The sequence below is a fragment of the Oryctolagus cuniculus genome, chromosome 1 (assembly GCF_964237555.1).
Source record: "Oryctolagus cuniculus chromosome 1, mOryCun1.1, whole genome shotgun sequence".
Taxonomy (NCBI): Eukaryota; Metazoa; Chordata; class Mammalia; order Lagomorpha; family Leporidae; genus Oryctolagus; species Oryctolagus cuniculus.
The window spans coordinates 79,494,507-79,513,708 of record NC_091432.1 but is presented as its reverse complement, the minus strand read 5'-3'; the positions used below and the strand labels follow the sequence as shown (position 1 = coordinate 79,513,708).

Genomic DNA, 19,202 nt, shown 5'->3' with positions numbered 1-19,202 from the left:
TTCTCTCCTCCAGACTTAGGTATCTCCACTGGGCTGGCTGCTGGGCATGGAGAAATAAGCTGTTATGTATGTTCAAAATGGCTCCTGCCCTCTATTGGCTTGCTATAGGATGCTGGTTTCAGGGTGATAGAGGATAGAGAAAGGAGCCCCCTCCCTTATTTTTCTCCTCTAATTTGGAAGGTACACTGTCCTCCAAAGGACTCCAAGCCAGGCCTACTCCAGGCTGTTCCTGCAGCTTTATCACCAATGGCTTGAGCTGCTGCAGACTGATCTCACCTCACTTCAGGAATAGGCCAAATTCTCAGCTGCTGGGGTCCAGAATTATACCTGTCCACACCTTCCATGTAGTTCCAGAGTGTCCCTCTAATTTATGTGGAGTTTCCTCTGCTGTTTTTTCTCTAACTCTTCCCTGAGACTGTACTCTCCACTTTTTTTAAAACTATCTTCTAGACTAGAGCAGTAAGCTCCCTCCTTATTTTGTCATCTTAATTCAATCCCTCTATCATTCTTTTATAAGCTGTATTTCCATGGATTTCTTGGATATCCTCTACTAGATCTCATGTTGAATTTTTGTGTGTGTATTTGTTTTGTGTATTTTGTCTCCCTGTTAGGCTGTAGTTTCTTTTAGACATTTTCTTCTATCTCTCCACCAACAGCGACTAAAACAGTGCCTGTTTTTAGCAAGTTTTCTGATAAATATAGGTTGAGGGACAGCAAAGATTCACTTATCTAGTCTCTGGTGAAGCCATAGCATCTCTCTTAATGGGGATCAGCACTGAATAGTAGTTACTTCCAAGAGAATAAATCAACTTTTCAAGTCTCATTTACCACTGCCTGGTAATATAGTATTTAAATATATTTATATAAATCACTGGACAAATGGAAAGTAAACACTAACAGGTTTATATTTGGTGGTTTATTGTTTTATGAATAATGTACTTAAGGTGCTTTATTTTGGGTAGAGAAATGTTTTTAAGTGATTAATCAAATGGTTTGACTCTACAATAATTGAAGCACATTTGTGAAGCTATAAGACTATGTCTGATGATTTTGATGAATTGCATCTAAACCATTTTCTTTGTTTAATGAATTAATATACTTGAATGCTGTGATTACAGTGATTTTAATTTGCATGTGATTTTAGTAGTCTCGTTTGTAACTACTTGAATTTGATTAAGGTACTTTTATTAATTGATATAAATTCTCTTGGTGGTGAGGTATACTAAGTAGATTTTTAAAAATTCCATTTCAAGAAATGTTCTCGTTATTAGCATAAGCCCTGCTTGGAAGTGGCCTAGCTGTTCCATTTATTGGGCCTGTAATTCATAACTCTTTCAGGAAATAGCATTTCATGTGAGCAAAAACCATGTCTCAGTCATAGTTCTGTGAATTCTCTTTCTCTTCTTTCATTCTCATTCCTTTAGCAAAAATGGAAGGAAAAAGGGGAAGATAAGAATATCTTTTGCTCTAGGTTTTTTTTTTTTTTTTTGCTAAACTGCATTCTATCCTTTTCTCAGTCATTTGCCCATCCTTTTAATACATATAATGAATACATATACACACATATATGACAGTGTTCAAATTATTATGTGGATGATGTCCTTACCATGTCTTTACTTTTTTAACTTTATTTTTAACTGACACATAAAAATTGAACATATTTGTGGGGTACCTTGTGTTGTTTCTAAACATAAATACACTGCACAGTATCCAATCAGATAAACATGTATATTTTTGCAAACACGTAGCATTTCTTTATACATTTGAAATTCCCCTTCTGAATTCTCTGTAGTACATATCAAAGCATTCTCTCAGTTCTGTATGCCTCAAAACTTTTACAGGAGCATCTGCCTAAAAGAAGAAAGCTCCATTGACCCAAATTATCCAAATCGCTGTATATAGAGATAGACCGTGTGTGTGTGTGTGTGTGTGTGTTCCAATTAAATATAAAGCAAAAATCATTGTAACAGAGAACAGTTTTGGAGAACTTGAACTATATTTCATTACCATGACTTTGTACGCCAGTTCACCAAGTGATTAGTCATTGAGAATGTACTATATGACAGAGATTGTTCTAAACATTGAGGACAAAGTGATTAACAAAGCAAAATCTTACCCATCACAACACTTCAACTACAGCAGTGAGAATGACAATAAAATGTAAAAAACACACATAATATCAATTGCCATAAAGAAAAATGAAGCAAAATGGGGTATTAGATGAGGTGGATTGTGAGCAGTTTTAAATAATTTTAGACATTTAAGTAATGTTATCATGAAGAGTCTCTCTGAATGAATTGAAAAGAGAGAACAGTGAAGTGAAAAAATAAGATACAAAGAAATCTGGGCTATAGAAAGTAAGTATTCCAGGCAATTCAAGTGATCTTGAGGTAGGAGCCAGGATGAGGTTTTCACTTTAGGAGGATGAGTAAAATGTCAAAGGTGGTTGGCAAGATACAAATGTTGGCTAGTATTTGTGGATCAAACAGATGAGGTACAGATTCTGTATTATGGAATGAAAAAGATAAGAAGTCTAAGAAGGTTTGAGTGATGAAGTACATGATAAGATTGAAAAGATAAAGAGATCCTTCTCATCTCAATTATTAGCAGGGATAGTGAAGAGATAAAAAGGAGGGCAGGTGTAGATTAGTTGTCCACTCTGACTGGGCAGGGAGAAATTACAATGATTTCATGTAGAAGGTACATGCTGGGACTTAATGATTGATTGGATGTTGTATACAAAGGAGAGAAAAAAAATTGTGTGTCCTAGGCTTGTCATCTGTGTAAGTGGGAACACGTGGAGCTGTGGAATTTGACCTTTGGGAAGACAAATTTAAAAGGTAAAATCAGGAATTAATTATACCCTATGACCTCACTGAAGAGGAGAGCAGACTATATCATAAGATGTCTTTACAAAGTTCATGGAAAATATACATCTTGAAAAAACTAGGGGTGGGCATCAAAACTGCTTTGCTCCAAAATGAATTTATTTTTAGTTACATTTTCCATGAACTTTTTGAGGTGCCCATGTAAAGAGTGGAGTAGAGGGAGCCATGCACATTTGATGATGATAAGACTGAGAAATCAATCCGGATTCAGAGTAGTAAGGTAAAACCGTACATGTTGGAAAAAAATATGCTTTTTTGGTATTGTTAAATTTAAGATTTCTAAAATACATCTAAGTGGACAAATCCAAGAACCAGCTAGGAAAGCTGTCCTCAATGCTAGAATAGTTTGGTTTTTGAAGTGTAGTTTAGAAGAATCAAGAACATAACAGAGAGTAGATCAACAAAGGAAAGTCTGAGCTAAGGGAATTGTTGAGTATTATTATCACATGAGTCTCCTGAGACCCAGACATCAGTGATACCATGAAAGAGATAAAGAATGTTTCAGAAATGAAACAGCGCACAGTAGGATAGCTATAGAGGATTATAATGTGCTGCACATTTTTTTAAAAAGATTTTGAATGTTTTATCATGAAAAATATGATAAATGTTTAAGGAGATAGATACATTTACCCTGATTTATGTATCACATTATGTATCAATACATTGCATGGTATCCTAAAAGTATGTACAACTTGTGTCAGCTAAAAAATTTTTGTTGAAAAAAATATTTAAAATAATATGAAAGAGTGGCCAATAGTTCCTTTAATAGAGAAATCAAATTAGAGTTTAGTCATCATTGGCTAGGCAAACAAATGTAAGCTGGGGATTTAGCAAAAAACTATTTCAAGCCCCATCTCCTTGTCTCCTAAATGCCTCAGCAAAGATGGAAACCAATGTTCATTACTCAGGTAGAACACTCTCTTTAGTTGGTTAGTGGGTTCCATTGCATGAATGTTAATGTGATGTGAAAACTGCCAACATGCAGGTGGTTCCCTTACACCAAACGATCCTCAGTACCAAGAGCACTGCAAGCCCATAGTAGCTTCCTTCAAGTCTCTACCTGTGATGAGTTTCAATTCTTGACTGCCTACTTGCTTGCTCATGTCCAGGTTTTATGTTCCAACTATGCTACATAGCCACAAGTGCTAAACTGAGCACTATAGGAACAGACAAAGGAGGAGCACTGGGGCTCAGCAGCACTGCCATGAGCCTTGAGCTGAGACTTCACCAGGACTGGTCTGCTAAATGCAGACCCGCCTGGGTCCTGAGAAGTGTGTGATGACCAAGCACTCCCCCTAGAGGGCAGCATAGCCTCACAGGATGGGGTTCAAATACCAAAGCAGAGGATAAAGGAGCGTTTCTCTAAAGGAGACGCATGGGGGCAACACACACATTTCTGGAGTCTGACATAGAAGATAAACTTAGGGAATTGAAGGAGGTTAGTAACACAATGTAGAAAGACATGTTATATCCTAGACATTAAAACAAGTGGACTAAAAAAGAAGAGTTGTGTAGAAGTCAATCACAGAAAGCAAGGTTCTCTCTTCAATGAATGTCATTACCTAAGAAGTAATAAGAAATAGATATGAGTTACTGAGGACCTATTAGCTATCATGTTATCTGCTATGGGCTACAAGATATTTTGGAGGGACTAGAGATGTAAAATGATTAAAACATCACCCTTTCTTCAAATTACTCTTCTCCTTGTAGTAGAGCCACAGATGTAAACAAATAATGTCAGTAAAGAGTTGTGAGTACTTAACATTTTTATAAGGGACACTGCAGGTACACCAAGGAAACAAACAAACAAACAAAAAAGAATTGAGGAGAGGCTTCAAAGAAAGTGTAACATGATGCCATGATCCTGTACTGGTGCTTTTTTTCTCCTCTTTGATTTCTCAACTCTCCCCTGACATAATCCACTCTTCTTTCTCATTCTTCTAATCTGTAATTCAGCAGCTATATATGGAGGCCTATCAGGATCTAGTCATTATCGAGGACATTGGGTACATATGTGATCACTGACTTGAGAAGTTCACAGTATTTTTTTAATATATTTATTTTAAAGTCAGAGTTACACAGAGAAATAAGGAAAGACAGAAAGAGAGAGAGAGAGAGGTCTTCCATCCACTGGTTCACTACCCAGTAGGCTGCAATGGACAACCTGCCAATCTGAAGCCAGGAGTTAGGAGCTTCTTCTGTGTCTCCCACGTGGGTCTAGGGGCCCAAGTCCTTGAGCCATCTTATACTGGTTTCCCAGCCCATAGCAGAGAGCTGGATTGGAAGTGGAGCAGCCAGGACTCCAACTGGCATCCATATGGGATGTCGGCACTGCAGGCGGCAGCTTTACCCACTACACCACAGCACCGGCCTGGTCACAGTATCTTATTTGTGGTGAATGTGTCACAATTCAGGCAGTGAACTCACTGCAGTTTGTGTTTACACTATCTCACTTTCTTTCTAGGTATGAAGGAGGAATCTAAGACCTTCATTTCTGCTAGGCCCTGTGTGAGGAAGAAAGGTAACAAAGTGAAAAGGCCATCCTATCTTCTTACTTAAGTAACTTCTTATCTCTTACGCATTTAACAAATAGCAGCTGTGTACCGTGCGCCAAGCTTCTGCTTCTCAGGCCAGAGTGTGTTCAGGTTCCTCCATGACATTTTCCATCATAGCTCTAGGAGTTTGATCTTTACATCCTAGCCTCATGTAGGTGTTGTTATCTTTACCACAAATTCAGTGTTCCAGAATTGTTGGTCAGTGGCTGCTGTGTATATCATCTCAATTAGACTTGAAGTTCCTTGAGTTCAAAGGCTATGAAATAAATTATCTGGATGTCAACTACACAACCAACCATTAGGCCAGCTATCTAAAAGATGCACAGTGTGTGTTATTGACCATCAAATGGACCTCAATTTGAATTCTACAATCAAACTTATCAGCTATGTGAACTACTGTTCTCTTAAATAATATCAATACCTCCATGCAGGATTCAGGAGATATCCAAGTTTATATATTAAAAACTAGCAGAGAGTCTGCCTATGCACTTGCTCTTCCTCCTTCCCATCCTTCTTCTTTGGCTTTGCCTTGATTTTTAAATTTTCTTTCCCTGTTACTCATCTCTTTGGTAATTTTGGTTATTTTCTTTGATCTGGTTATCTAAAGTATACATACTTTAGAGTTCAACATACACAATATGTGTTCTGGTTTTGCCCCATCTAACTTTGTGGCTTTGAGCAAGTTACCTAACCACTCTTTGCTTCAGTTTCTTTGTCTGCAAAATAGGGATGTTAATGTGCCTACATCATAGTGTCTTTGTGAAATCAAATGCTAAAATCTAAGTAAGACATCAATCTTTTGAGTTAAGTAGTATTGCTCCCAATGATCAAAAGGGAGATTTAAGAAACACTATATGTTATTCAAAATCATGCAGCTAGTAAGTGGTATTGCTGTGAACCAAACCCATGTTAATTAACTTCAAAGCCAGTACAGTCATTTATCACAATAGGTTGCCCATCTCAAGCTACATAAAGCCCAATGTGTTTAAGACTTTTGGAAGAACTATTATGTATTTATATGTACACACTTATATATGATGATTAGGGATATGTATATGATTGTGTGTTTATAAAAATGTGTGTGGATATATATGTATATGTGTGTGATTCTATATAACTGCATATTAGCTTATGACACTCTGCCACAGTAAACCCTTGTATTTCTAGATCACCAAACAAATCTTTGTTGCCTCTGCTTGGTACATACTAAGTTCTTCAGAAACAGCAGTAACTTTTTCTCAGGGTATTTTCAAATATGAAAATAAAACAAACTCACTTTCATTTATTGCAATGGATGTTTAGAAATGAGGAATGTTGGGGCCAGCGTTGTGGCATGGTGGTCTAGGCCTCCGCCTGCAGTGCGAGCATCCCACATGGGCACTGGTTCATGTCCTGGCTGCTCCTCTTCTGATGCAGCTTTCTGATATGACCTGGAAAAGCACTGAAGATGGGCCAAGTGTTTGGGCCCTTGCACTCATATGGGAGACCCAGAAGAAATTCCTGGCTCCTGGTTTCAGATCAACCCAGCTCTGGCCATTGCAGCCATTTGCGGGGTGAACCAGTGGATCGAAGACCTCTCTCTCTGTCTCTCCCTCTCTCTCTCTGTAACTCTACCTCTCAAATAAAAAAATCTTAAAAAAAAAAGAAATGTAGGAAGTTGCTTAGAAATGGCAAAATTAGTAAATCCAACTGCTGTGATTATGTGAGATTAGAATGAATCTAAAGCATACTGAAACCAGTGGAAATATAGTTCCTTGTACTGAAATGATACACTTAAAACATTGTGAAGAATAGATGGCAATGGGAAGGCAGCTCCAAGTCATAGACGTGTGCACTGTGGAGTGGAGACAGATGATTCTTCTGAAGCTCATGTAAGAGCACAACTTGCAGGATTCAGGACTGCTTCACCCACTGTGGAGATATGTCCATGCTTTTTAACTCCAACTGTCCCTCTAAGCATGCCTCACCTCCCTCACTGCTCATGCCTCATATACATATAGAGCCCAAGAACATGACAATCTCTCCTTACTGCCCCTTTTTCACCTCCCTGCTCCTGTCAAAATCAAGTAATATTAAAACCAGAGATAGATGGGAACCAAGGGGAGTGAAACACAAGGCCAGCTTTTACCTGTGTAAATAGGTCAGGAGAGATTTAAGAGGCGACTAAGTGAAGGATGAGAACCAGAAAAAGAAAGGAGGTGGCCAACTGAACAGCTTTGATAGATGAATGAGAACTGCTGGTGCATGAACTGTGTGTACAAGAAAGGGAAGGCCAAATTAGATGGAGTTGGTTTGGATAAGTAGCACCGCCTCACCTCTGATTGGCTGTCCTGTTTGCGCCATGTTCACAGTTGATAAATCATCTTGCTTATATCATTTTCACAGCTGTGTTTGCACAATAAAAGCATTTGTTGACCTGCTGCTATATACCGAGCCCTAAGTAGGTACTTGTTAGAAAATCATATATGCCTTGTCCCTGTGAAGTTTACAGTTTATTGGGAAAAACAGATTAATAAACAAGTAAACAAACTGACATCTAATCATAATTTGTATAAATGTTATGAAAATGAGATAATTTGTCTCCACTGAAGCTTAATACGAAAAATGGGCTGAGATAAATTAAACAAAAGAACATCATCTGTCCTCGTTTCTTTTTCAAGTCCAGTGTGAATAACAGCAGCCTACATTAGAATACATGCAAGCAAACAGATTATGTGAGTTATGTCTAAATGGAAGTTAAAATCACTCATTCACTAACCTGCAAGATTAAATGGAGATTATAACAGTCATATCACACCATATGAAGATTCATGGTTTCTAAAGTATTAGGGGACGTGTGGAGAAAACAAGACAAAATATTTTGTTTCAGAACTGCCGTGGAAATCCTGCTGTTACAGAAGTTCTAAGTGAAGAAAATAGATGAGAGGTCTGGAAGAAACATTGTTAGGCACTTATTAAAATGACACATTTTGAATGAATTATATCACCTGATCCCCAACATTTCCATTTTGCAGCTGGGAAACTGTCACTCAGAAGGTACGAACAACTCTATTAATATCACACAACTAGTTTATGATTCCCTGTTGGGGTGAGAGGCTAACTCTGACAAGAAGTGAGAAATTCAGGTTTGCTTAAATTGTTTGAATTTATGGGATGCATTATGATATTTCAATATTTATGTACAACTTGCAATTATCAGGGTAACTGACATATTCATCACCTCACATGTTTATCATCTCTTTGAGAGCATTCAAAATCCTCTCTATCAGTTGTTTTGAAATATGCAGTTAATTGTTGTCAACCATAGTTTTCCTCCTGTCCTACAATATGTTAGAGGTTACTCCTGTCCAGCTATACCTGTTAACCATCTTCTCTCCATTCCTTCCTCCATCCTTTTCCACCCCCAGTTCCTGGTAACCGATATTGTACTCTCTACTTCTATGACATCAACTTTTTATATTCTGCATACGAATGAGATCTTTCAGTATTTGTCTTTCTGTGCTGGTTTATTTCACTTAACATATCCTTCATGTTCATCCATGTAAGCAGAAATGACAGAATTCTAACCTCCTTTATGGTTGAAAAATATTCCATTATATATCAGCTTTTATAAGATGTAAAGTTCATAAAATTCCAGGTGCCCTATTTTTAAAAGATCACAAATATGTATATAAATAAAGGAGCAGGACCTTCCAAGGAGCAGCTATGGGTAAGGAGCTCATTCTCCATCAACTTCAGAGCAAGTCTGCATCCACAGGGAATTTCTGAAGTTTGAGCTCAGTCCCCAGACAGAAAATCTAGTTGTTAGTGCATATTATAAGTAAGGTTAGTACCAATGAGGGATTGGGTTTCATATGCAATAGGATAAAAAGTGGTCATTCGAGAGCTGAGTCCAGGCCCAAGCTGAAGATATCACAAGAAAAATGAAAAGGTTATAAATACAGCACAGTTGCTTATGTCCCTTGGGCCATTTAAAGACAGAACTATACCCAATAAATGTCACAGGTAACATCTGTAGCCAGTATTTGAGTGAGAAACAATATGCAGCATAGTTGATCAGTCAGGTGACCTTGGGCGAATAACTGAATCTCCTTCCCTGTGTCGTACTTCTCTCTCATTTGTAAAAACAGAGATAGTACCTAGTTAATAAGGTTATTCAATGATTACATTGTCGATTCAGGTGCCTAGAATGGTGTCCGATACTTTCTTACTCTTGCAGTGGTTATTATCCAGGTTCATCTCCCTCCAAAGCTTTTCTAATTGTTCATATGCAAAAATATAAGGAAAAAATCACTGTTGGAAAACTACTCATGTGCCTTTAGAAAAATAAGCTATTTGTCGGAAAATTTCACAGTCCTAAGCTAGAATCCAACAATATTTAATTGATGCTTTGCTGAAATGATCCTTCAGGCTGATCCTGTTCTCCTATGAAAAATCTCCCTCTAGTCAACTCTTGTTCCTCCCATGAAAAGTCTTCCCTGTTGAGGATGTTGTGCAAGTTTGTAAAGCACCTTAGGATGGGTTTTTAAATCTCTGTCTTCCTGGGTTTTTATTGATTGTGAGACAAACAGCAACTCTGAAGGAAAGTACACAATGAGAAGGCAATGACTTAAGATGATTCATATCTGAAAACAAGTTTTTATCATAAGTGAGATTAAAATGCATCCTTTGGGAATTCTCTGAAAGCTAAATGAAAGGCTTTACTCAATACAACATTTCACACATTTCCATAATATTGCTATGCTGTAATTTACTAAACTATTCTCTAGTGGTTTGTTTGTTCTTGTTTTGTTTGTTTTTTGCTGTTTTCTGTAACACTGAAGGAAAATATCTTTGTGGGGGAAAAAAACTTTTGCACTTCTGTTGAATTACTGCCTTAGAATAAATTCCTATGAATAGAATTACTGGGTTAATAGAGCTGATTCTTTACATCTTAAGTGCATATTTGCGTTGTTTTCCACCAGCCAACTTCTACCCTCCCCCCTCCTTTTTATAGAGCACAGTGTAATATGTTCTCTGGCAGTTTCATAAATACTTTTGCAACTTATGCTCATTTATGACATTATTTTATGGGATAATTTATCATGCTTAACTTTTAATCTGAACTCTTTGAATAAATTAAATTAACATTTCAAGTCTGGGCAAAAGTATCTTCTCTGAAGAGCACAAGATCTGCCAGAGTACTTGGTAAACTATTCCAATATATTTATTTATTGATAGAAACATAATAGATTGAGAGATGAGATTGAAGTAGGAAATTACTTTGCAGTATCACTTTCTAATAGTAAAATACTTAAGTTTGGAAGATCCATAATGACTTTTATCTGCAATCATCTAGAATTTTCCTCCAATTGCTTTGACTTGAAAGGTTGGTTTGGATTTCCTTCAGCTGTTTTGGCAACTCTTTGGGGTTGCTTAAATTTTCCACTATCCCATCCCTGTCTGTCTTTTCATAACACACTGTATGTCACTCACATTGACACATTGTCACCTCTTCTCAACAATGCCTTCAGATTTTTGCTGTATTCCTCTATAGGTAAACTCCAGCCAAAATAGTGGCAATTTGTTCGCATGTTAGAACAGGCCCAGAGGGTGATTTATTCCAATTGGTCATTTGTAGTAAAATTTTACCTTTAAAAAAAAATGTTTCTATTGTGCTCAATGTCTAGCTCCTTAAGTATATACTACAACCTTCATGAATAACATTTTGACCTCTCAAATGTGCTATCAGACTCTTCAAGTATGGGGAATTTTTTCATTGTAAAATGAAGAAAATAGTAAAACGTTAACAAAGAGCATGAGATTTGGAGGTAGAACACCTGGATCCAGTCCCACTTCTATGACATGCTCACTATGGAATCTTGGCCAGATTGTGAAGTTTTGGGAACCACAAGTTTCTTATCTAAAGGATGCAGATAACAATTACATTTCTGAGTTTATGGGGAGAATTAAATGTTATAGGAGAAGCTCTTCTCTGATGTTATAAATGCTATTCAATTATATATTGTACCACCATTTTTCTCTGTACTTTATGACTGCCAAGACCCAAAATTAGGATGATTCTACAGGAAATGAATATTTTCTATGTGACCTTGGCTTTAGCATCTCATTGCTTGCCAATCATTTCCCTCCTACTGTATACACTTGCTTCCTGTCCCTATCTGCTCAGGTTGCTTTAGCAATAATAATAGAACCTAAGTGACTTATAAACACCAAACACTTATTTCTCATAGTTTTGGAGGCCAGTGTATCTGTGCCTGGTGAGGGCCCACATTCTGCTTCATAGGTGTTATCTCATGCTCACCTGGTGAATGAGTGAGAGTTTTCTCTGAGGTCTCTTTTTGAAAAACCCCATTCCTGAGAGATCTGCCCTAGTGGCCTCACCTCCCAACACCATCATCCTGAAGGTGAGGATTTCAGCATAGGCATTTGGGGAGAACACAAACTTATTCAGATCCCCATCATGGTAAAATTGGTTATCTCATATTTCTACTTACACTTTCAGAAAACTGAAATTTCACCCCCTCTACTGTCTTTATCACCCTTTGTCAAGTGGTCTAAATCATTTCACATGGTAAGAGTCAAAGTGAGAGAGAAGTTTATGGAAGAAAAATATTCCCAGGACAATTTTATTAAATGGAAAGAACAAAACCCGATCAGCATAAGCCCTTGACAAAGTTGTGAAGTAAGGGCGATGTGCCTCTGGTATCTTTAGCTTTTTTCATTTGCTGTCCCTTTTTTCCCTCCACCATTGGGATTCCTAGGATCCTTCTACTTTATTTCACCCATTCATCTTTAGCCAAGTATGTTCTCAGTCTACAGTAGCTATAAAAAGACATCCCTCTAAATATGTGTCTGTGCTGCACACAATAGCACAGTGCCTCCTTACTCACACAAGTTGCAAAAGCTTTGCTTCTTTGCATCAGGTGAGGTGGGAGAAGAACTGTCATGAAATCTTCCCAGCATCTCAGACATACTATCATGCTGGGAAATCCACTTACACATCCTATTATTTTTTTTAAAGATTTATTTATTTTACTTGAAAGTCAGAGTTACACAGAGAGATACGGAGAGGCAGAGAGAGAGAGAAGTCTTCCATCCGCTGATTTACTCCTCAATTGGCCACAACAGCTGCAGCTATGCCAATCCGAAGCCAGGAGCCAGGAGCTTCTTCTGGGTCTACCAAGCAGGTGCAGGGGCCCAAGGGCTTGAGCCATCTTCTACTGCTATCCCAGGCCATAACAGAGAGCTGGATAGGAAGTGGAGCAGCAGGGACTAGAACTGACACCCATACAGGATGCCGGCACTGCAGGCGGCAGCTTTATCCACTACGCCACAGCGCTGGCCCCCTGTTATTTATTTTATCCATTGAATCTTTCATGTCCAAACCACTTACAGGGCCTCTCCATAGTCTGTATTGGACGATAAACCCACATTTGTCTTCAACTTCATTAAGCACTCCATTTACTGGATATTTTCAAACTGGATTCTGACCCCCTCTTAAGGAAATCCCTGTAGGCCTTTCAAGTAAGGTTACTTATTCCTTCAGATGTTTCACAGGTCTCTCAATGCTGCTTCCAGATGTATTCTGTATCTTCACACATGGGAATCCATTAAGATTCATGCCATCTGGTTACCCTTCTCCGTTTTAACTTTTTTTTATGACTACTGTTTACTGACAACTTCCAGGTAAAAATTTCTGTCCATCACAAGCTCTGTTATCATTATATGTGTCATTAGTGTTCATGTCAAAGACAAGTGATTACTATAGCTTCTTTTTTGTTTTCTGCATTCTAATGATGAAATTCTCATGAATTTTGACCATTCTACTGCTCTTCAATTTTTTTAAAAGATTTATTAGTTTATTTGAAAGGCAGAGGTACAGAGAGAGAGAGAGAGAGAGAGGTCTTCCATGCACTGGCTCACTCCCCAAATGGCCACAATGTTCAGAGATAAGCCATGCTGATGTCAGGAGCCAGGAGCTTCTTCATGGTCTCCTACATGGGTGTGGGGACCCAAAGACTTGGCCCATCCTCTGCTGCTTTCCCAGTAACATTAGCAGGGAGCTGGATCAGAAGTGGAGAACCTGGGACTTGAACTGGATGAATAGGATGCTGGCATTGCAGACAGTGGCCTTACCTGCCATGCCACAATGCTGGCCCCCATTTATTCAATCTTAACCTCAATCTGTCTCACATAATGAATATTTATTTCCAGTCTCAAATGCTGTTTTTCCTCCCTTGCTTCCAGCCATTATTCCCCTAATGCATGCTATTTCATCTAACATATGCGATACTTCTTCAAATGTCTTCATTTTATTCTAGTCTGTCTTCTCATTGTGGGCTCATTTACCTATTCCAGATAGCTAACCAATAGAGAAATTTCAGGAATCCGATTTTAGTTAGACCTTGCTAAGGAAGAAAAATTGAAGTGAAGAAAGGACATTTTCATTCCAAGTCATTATGGAGAACTTACAGTAACCATCCAGTCATGAGTGATTCTTACTCTACATCTTTGAGATTCACTAGATGAGTGTGGGCTTGTATTGAAGCAGGAAAAGAGGAGCTACTGCTTTTGGGGAAAAGGAAGTGGAAAAGAATAAGAGAATCTTCAGAGAAGACAACTAAATCTTATAAAAAACAAGCCAAGCTGAAATCCATTAAAATTACTCTAAGGGTTTTTCTTGCCTAAGTCCTGGTCTATAGATCAGTGTTACAGAACTTAGAGTTCAGAAGAATATTTACAGATTCAGGAACCTTGAACTCAATGTGTGACATGTACTATGTGCTCAGTAAATCTTTTGAGGAAATACTTGCATTGACAGTGTTATAAAAGTTTTTGAATATATAAAAACATGCCTATAAGCCCCTTCTTGCCATTGACCATATAGTCTACCTGTTCTCTCTGAACACTTTCAACTTTTCTCACTGTGTTTGCAACCACTTGTATAATGATACAATAAATCACAGTTGTCAAGACTCCGTATTCTTATTGCTATGTACTATTGAATATCTTCAGTTGGAAGACCCACCAGCACCTCAAACATAATATTCCAAGTTGAAGTTTTTTACTTCTAACTCAAAATATATTCCTTCTGTTATTTGCTGAGCCCCGTTAATTGTACAGCCTAAAAAAATAACTGGGATAGCAGTCTCTCTTGTATTCATTATCCAGTAATCCTGTTAAATTTGCTCCCTAAGTAGCTTTTTAATTTCAAAAAATATTTTTTACTTTTTATTTTATTTGAAAGGCAGGTAGACAGAAACAAAGAGATGTTTTCCATCCTCTATCTCACTCCTGTAATGCCCACAGTAGTCAGGACTAGTCCAGGCCAAATCCAGGAGCCAATAAATTCATCAAGGGCACCATGTAAGTAACAGAGACTCAATTACTTGAGTCATCATCTATTCCTACCAGGATGTGTATTATCAGAAAGCTGAATCAGAAACAGAAGAGTCAAAACTCAAAGTAGGCACTTCTGTGTGGGATGCAGGTATTCCAAGTAGTGACTTAACCACTATGCCTAACATCCACACCCTAAATAGTTTTTATTTTTTTAAGATTTGTTTATTTAGTCACAGAGAAGAGTCACAGAGAAGCAGAGGCAAAGATAGAGAGAAAGGTCTTCTATCTGCTGGTTCACTCCCCAGATGACCCCAATGGCCAGAGCTGCGCCAATACAAAGCCAGGAGCCTGGAGCTTCTTTGAGTTCTCCTTTGTGGGTGCAGGGGCCCCAGCACTTGGGCCATCTTCTACTAAATAATTTGTAAATGGCACTCTTCATCCGTATCTCATCAGGTCTCATATACACATATGTGTATTATTTCTATCTCTAGTTTGATCCTTCAGATCTATAGCATTTTATGTAAATGCCAACCCTGACCATGTTTTATCCAAGCTTCCAGAACCTGCAGGTAAAGCCCTTATCATCTTTTGTAAAACTCTATTTGCATACCACTTTTAAACTTCTCTCCTTTTATACTTGGTATTACAATATAAAATATTAAACAGTGTTTCTCCCCTTGATGTTAAGTTTCTCTAAGTGTTTGCCCTTTTGCTTTTCTGCCTGTCTTTTCACAGTATCTTTTAAAATCTATCTTAGATATCATCTCATTGACACTCATTGACAAGCCCTTCTTATCTTTTTTCTGCAATAAAACTTCTTACATTCTTATTTCATCCTTCCCTTCTATCAGTGGCCTAGAGTCATCCATGTGCTCCATGTTTCAGTGTCCATCACATGCAGTATTTGAAAAATGATTTTGAATGATATGAACTAAATCTCTGTGGTATATCTAGAAGGACCCAAAGCAGATACAAAATGTAGATCATCCACTTCCTGTACTTGTGAATTCTGCTTTCACTGGCAAAATGAGCTCAGGAAGAGATAAACTCTGAGATAAATTCTGAAAAATTTAAACAAATTTTAATTGAAAGTTGCACATTCCTAAAATAAATTCTACTGGAAAGGAGTGCATGTCTGCAATGGAGCTTATTAAAGCTTTGAACAACACATCATTGGTGAGTGGAATAGGGAATGAGTGAATGAATCAATGAATTTGAGGTGTATCTAAGTATCTGGTAAACCAAATAAAGCTGTTACTATAATTACAGACAGTCAAAAAGAGTTCCTTCTGAAAGTAAAGATGAAGTTCCCAATCTACATTACTGCCATTGTCATCTTTTGGGGTTTTAAAATTGTTTTGTTGTGTTTTTTTTTTTTTTTTTTTTTTTTTTTTTTTGCTTTTATCTGAGAGGCAAAAATAGAGACAGAGACAGAGAGAGATCTTTCATCCACTGGTTCATTCACCAAATGCCCACAACATCCAGGGCTGGGCAAGGTCAAAACCAGGAGCTTAGAACTCAACACAGACTTCCCAGATGGATGGCAGAAATCCAACTACATAAGCCATCCCCTGCTGCCTTCCAAAAGTGCACATTTGCACAAAACTGGAATCAGAGGTAGGGTTATAACTCAAAACCAGGCAATGCAAATATGGTATGCAGGTGTCCTAAGCAGTGTCTTAAATGCTGCACCAAACACCCGTGCACTCACTTTGTTTTGAATAAGAAAGCTATTTAGAAGTTCCAAAATGTCTAAGTCATTATTTGATTTACTGGAATAGTTTTATTACCATTTTTTTCTTTTTGTTTGTGTGTGTGTGTGTGTGTTTTCATGAAAACTAATACAAAAAATTCTTGAAGTTTGCTAGGACAAGACGTTTATATTTCATAAACAAAGTCACCTGGCAGAATATGTGTGGGCATGAGACACAGAGAGGGAGAGAAATACTTAAGAGTATGAAGAGTGTGAGTATCTTGACTCATTTATGAAAATTTTTATTAATTGGCAATTAGCTTAACAGAGTATATTCAAAAACACATTGAGAATCCCTTTGTAAGGAACTGAACAACCATAAGTAATTTGTTATTCTATTAATATTCTTTTAATGTAAGCTGTAGAACAATATTTTGTTTTGTAATCTAATTCACACAGAAGCACAAAGTCCTTTTGTTGAAATGAGGTATGCCATTCTTGACTGGTACTTCACAAAGGGTTTCCTTCCAAGAGATTCTCTCTAGTAAAATAGGGGCTACTTCATCAGGTTTGGCTCTATGCTTTACTTCCTTTAACATAGTCTTTAAATTCTTGCTCTGTCTTCTTTATAGGCCACATCTAAAGTTACTTATGCACATGCTTCTTTTCTTTCTTCTCCCATGATTCTGTGAGCTGTATGAATCAGTCTGCAATTTATTTTTCTCCATATATGCTACAAATTCCCTCTCCTAGACTTCAATAGATGCTCAACCATATCCACTGAATAAATGAACAAATTATACCCATTTGACTTGATGTAGTGAGTCATTTTCATCCAAATACTAACTACTTTTAACATTTTAGAAAAGGAAAAATTGAAGAAGAAGGCCTGTGCCCCAGGACCAATATTAATCTTGATTTTTTTCTATGTGGTATTATTTTTGACACAGCAGGGAAAACCAACTACCAATAGTATGAATATAATGGGGGTAAACCAGTCTTACAATTATAACTCTATTTATCATTTTCCTGTTAAATACTTAGGAAGTGGGTGTAGTGGCACCATCTAAGGGTCCAGTTCTATAAACAAAGAGGTAATAACTCCTTAAGAGTCTTGGAGACCTGAAAGGTCCACTGACAGTTATTGTCAAAGTACTAGATACATGACATTGGGGAAGTCAGTTAAGTAAGTCTCGGTTTCTTCATTTGGCAAATGGGAATCGCAGTACTTCATTACTTAAGCCACAAATTTAAACTGCGTGAAATGGATCATTTCTGTGAAAGCTTGTTGGCTCAGAAAACCACCACTAAAGTATAAGAAGCTCACCTCTTAAACTTGTAGGGTACAGCGGCTGGGAACCTCATAACTTGTTTTATATGAAACACCTAGATCCTTGCTAAAATACAGGCAACACAATACTGACCATGAAGTTTCAGCTGAATGGTTATAGAAACCTCTCACATCCAAAGAACATTTATTACCTCTTTTGACATCACCAGCGCCTAATATTCAAGCATAATGACACTCAATGATGATTTGTTATGTTAATAATTATTTTTTTATAATAGAGGGCAAGACATTATAATGACTAAAGGGTGGGTTCTGAATTTTGAGTCTCTGTGTTCAAAACCTATCTTTGACTTCTTCATCAGCAAAATGGAAATAATAACAGCTTTTGCCACAGGGCTTCTGCCAAAATTAAACTTGGGTAAGAGTCTAACAGTGTCTGACTCATGGTAAGCACTAAATAAATTTTAACTTATTGATTGATATTCATCTTTTTCTTGTACGGTAGGAATTGTGTTCTTGTAATCATTAACTAAAACGTGATGACTTTGCAGATTAATAGGCAATGTAAAAGGGTGGTTTACATGTAATTTAACCAAGAAATGACAAGTCCGCAATGCTATCCACTTACCACCACAAACATATGATAAGTGTCACAGGTCGGCCATTTGCATCGCAAAGCAGGAACCCCTGTTTTGACATGGGGTTACCCTCTCTGCAGTCACGGCACTTCCTCAGCCTGGCAGTTAAGCACACAATCACGTCTTTCTGTTTGCTCCTGTCCTTGTTCATGCTTACCAGGTACAAAGACAGGAGACTGGCCCAGCACAAGTCGGAAATAGAATGTTTCACCCCCAAAGGGAGTATGGGGAATGGTGGGAGAGCAACAATGAGCAGGTAAGCAAACTGTGAGTGGCCTGAGGTGGTGTGAAATAAATGTATGCAAGCTAGAGGAACAGGTGGCTCCCTGGTCTGAGTCCTCACTCAACTGTGCATTCCATATAATTTGTTCTACCTGGGCCACAACTGGTTTTCTGTGTGTGTTTGATTTGCAAAGCCCATACCATCCTCATAAAAGTAAAGGGAGCCTCCTGTCCCAGCTGCTGCTGTTTCCTAGGGTTGTGCGCTTTGCATGTCTGAAGCCTCAGCTCACAGTCCATTTTCCCCTCGGCCTTAACTTATTGGTCATATGATTCTGGAGTTTGCAAAGTGGAAGAGATTGGAGGAAATTCATTCCAGGACTATCCAATCACCTACTAAAAAAAATGCAAACACTTAGGACTGATTCTAAGGGAAGGATTGCAATTGAGGGAATACTCCAGCACTTGATCCTGAACAAACCTGAGCATCAATGTGATCTACTTTAAATGTGACATCATCTCACAGCCAAGGGCAAAGGCTAGTGAACCCACTGGACTACAGAGGTGAGAGGC

At 37.9% G+C, this 19,202-nt stretch overlaps 1 protein-coding gene across 5 annotated transcripts in view; it reads left to right on the top strand.

The window, feature by feature from the left end:
• GRM5 (glutamate metabotropic receptor 5) overlaps positions 1–19,202 on the top strand; it is a 557,251-nt gene that overhangs the window by 517,078 nt on the left and 20,971 nt on the right. For 4 of the 5 annotated variants that reach the window (XR_007909731.2, XM_051820823.2, XM_051820833.2 and 1 more), the window contains one exon: positions 18,571–18,666. The exons of the other annotated variant lie outside the window; for it this stretch is intronic. Coding sequence is in view for 3 of the 4 variants with exons in the window: in XM_051820823.2 (XP_051676783.1) it covers positions 18,571–18,666 (96 nt within the window). In the remaining variant the exon portion in view is untranslated. The remainder of the gene's footprint in view (positions 1–18,570; positions 18,667–19,202) is intronic. 5 annotated transcript variants of the gene reach the window in all.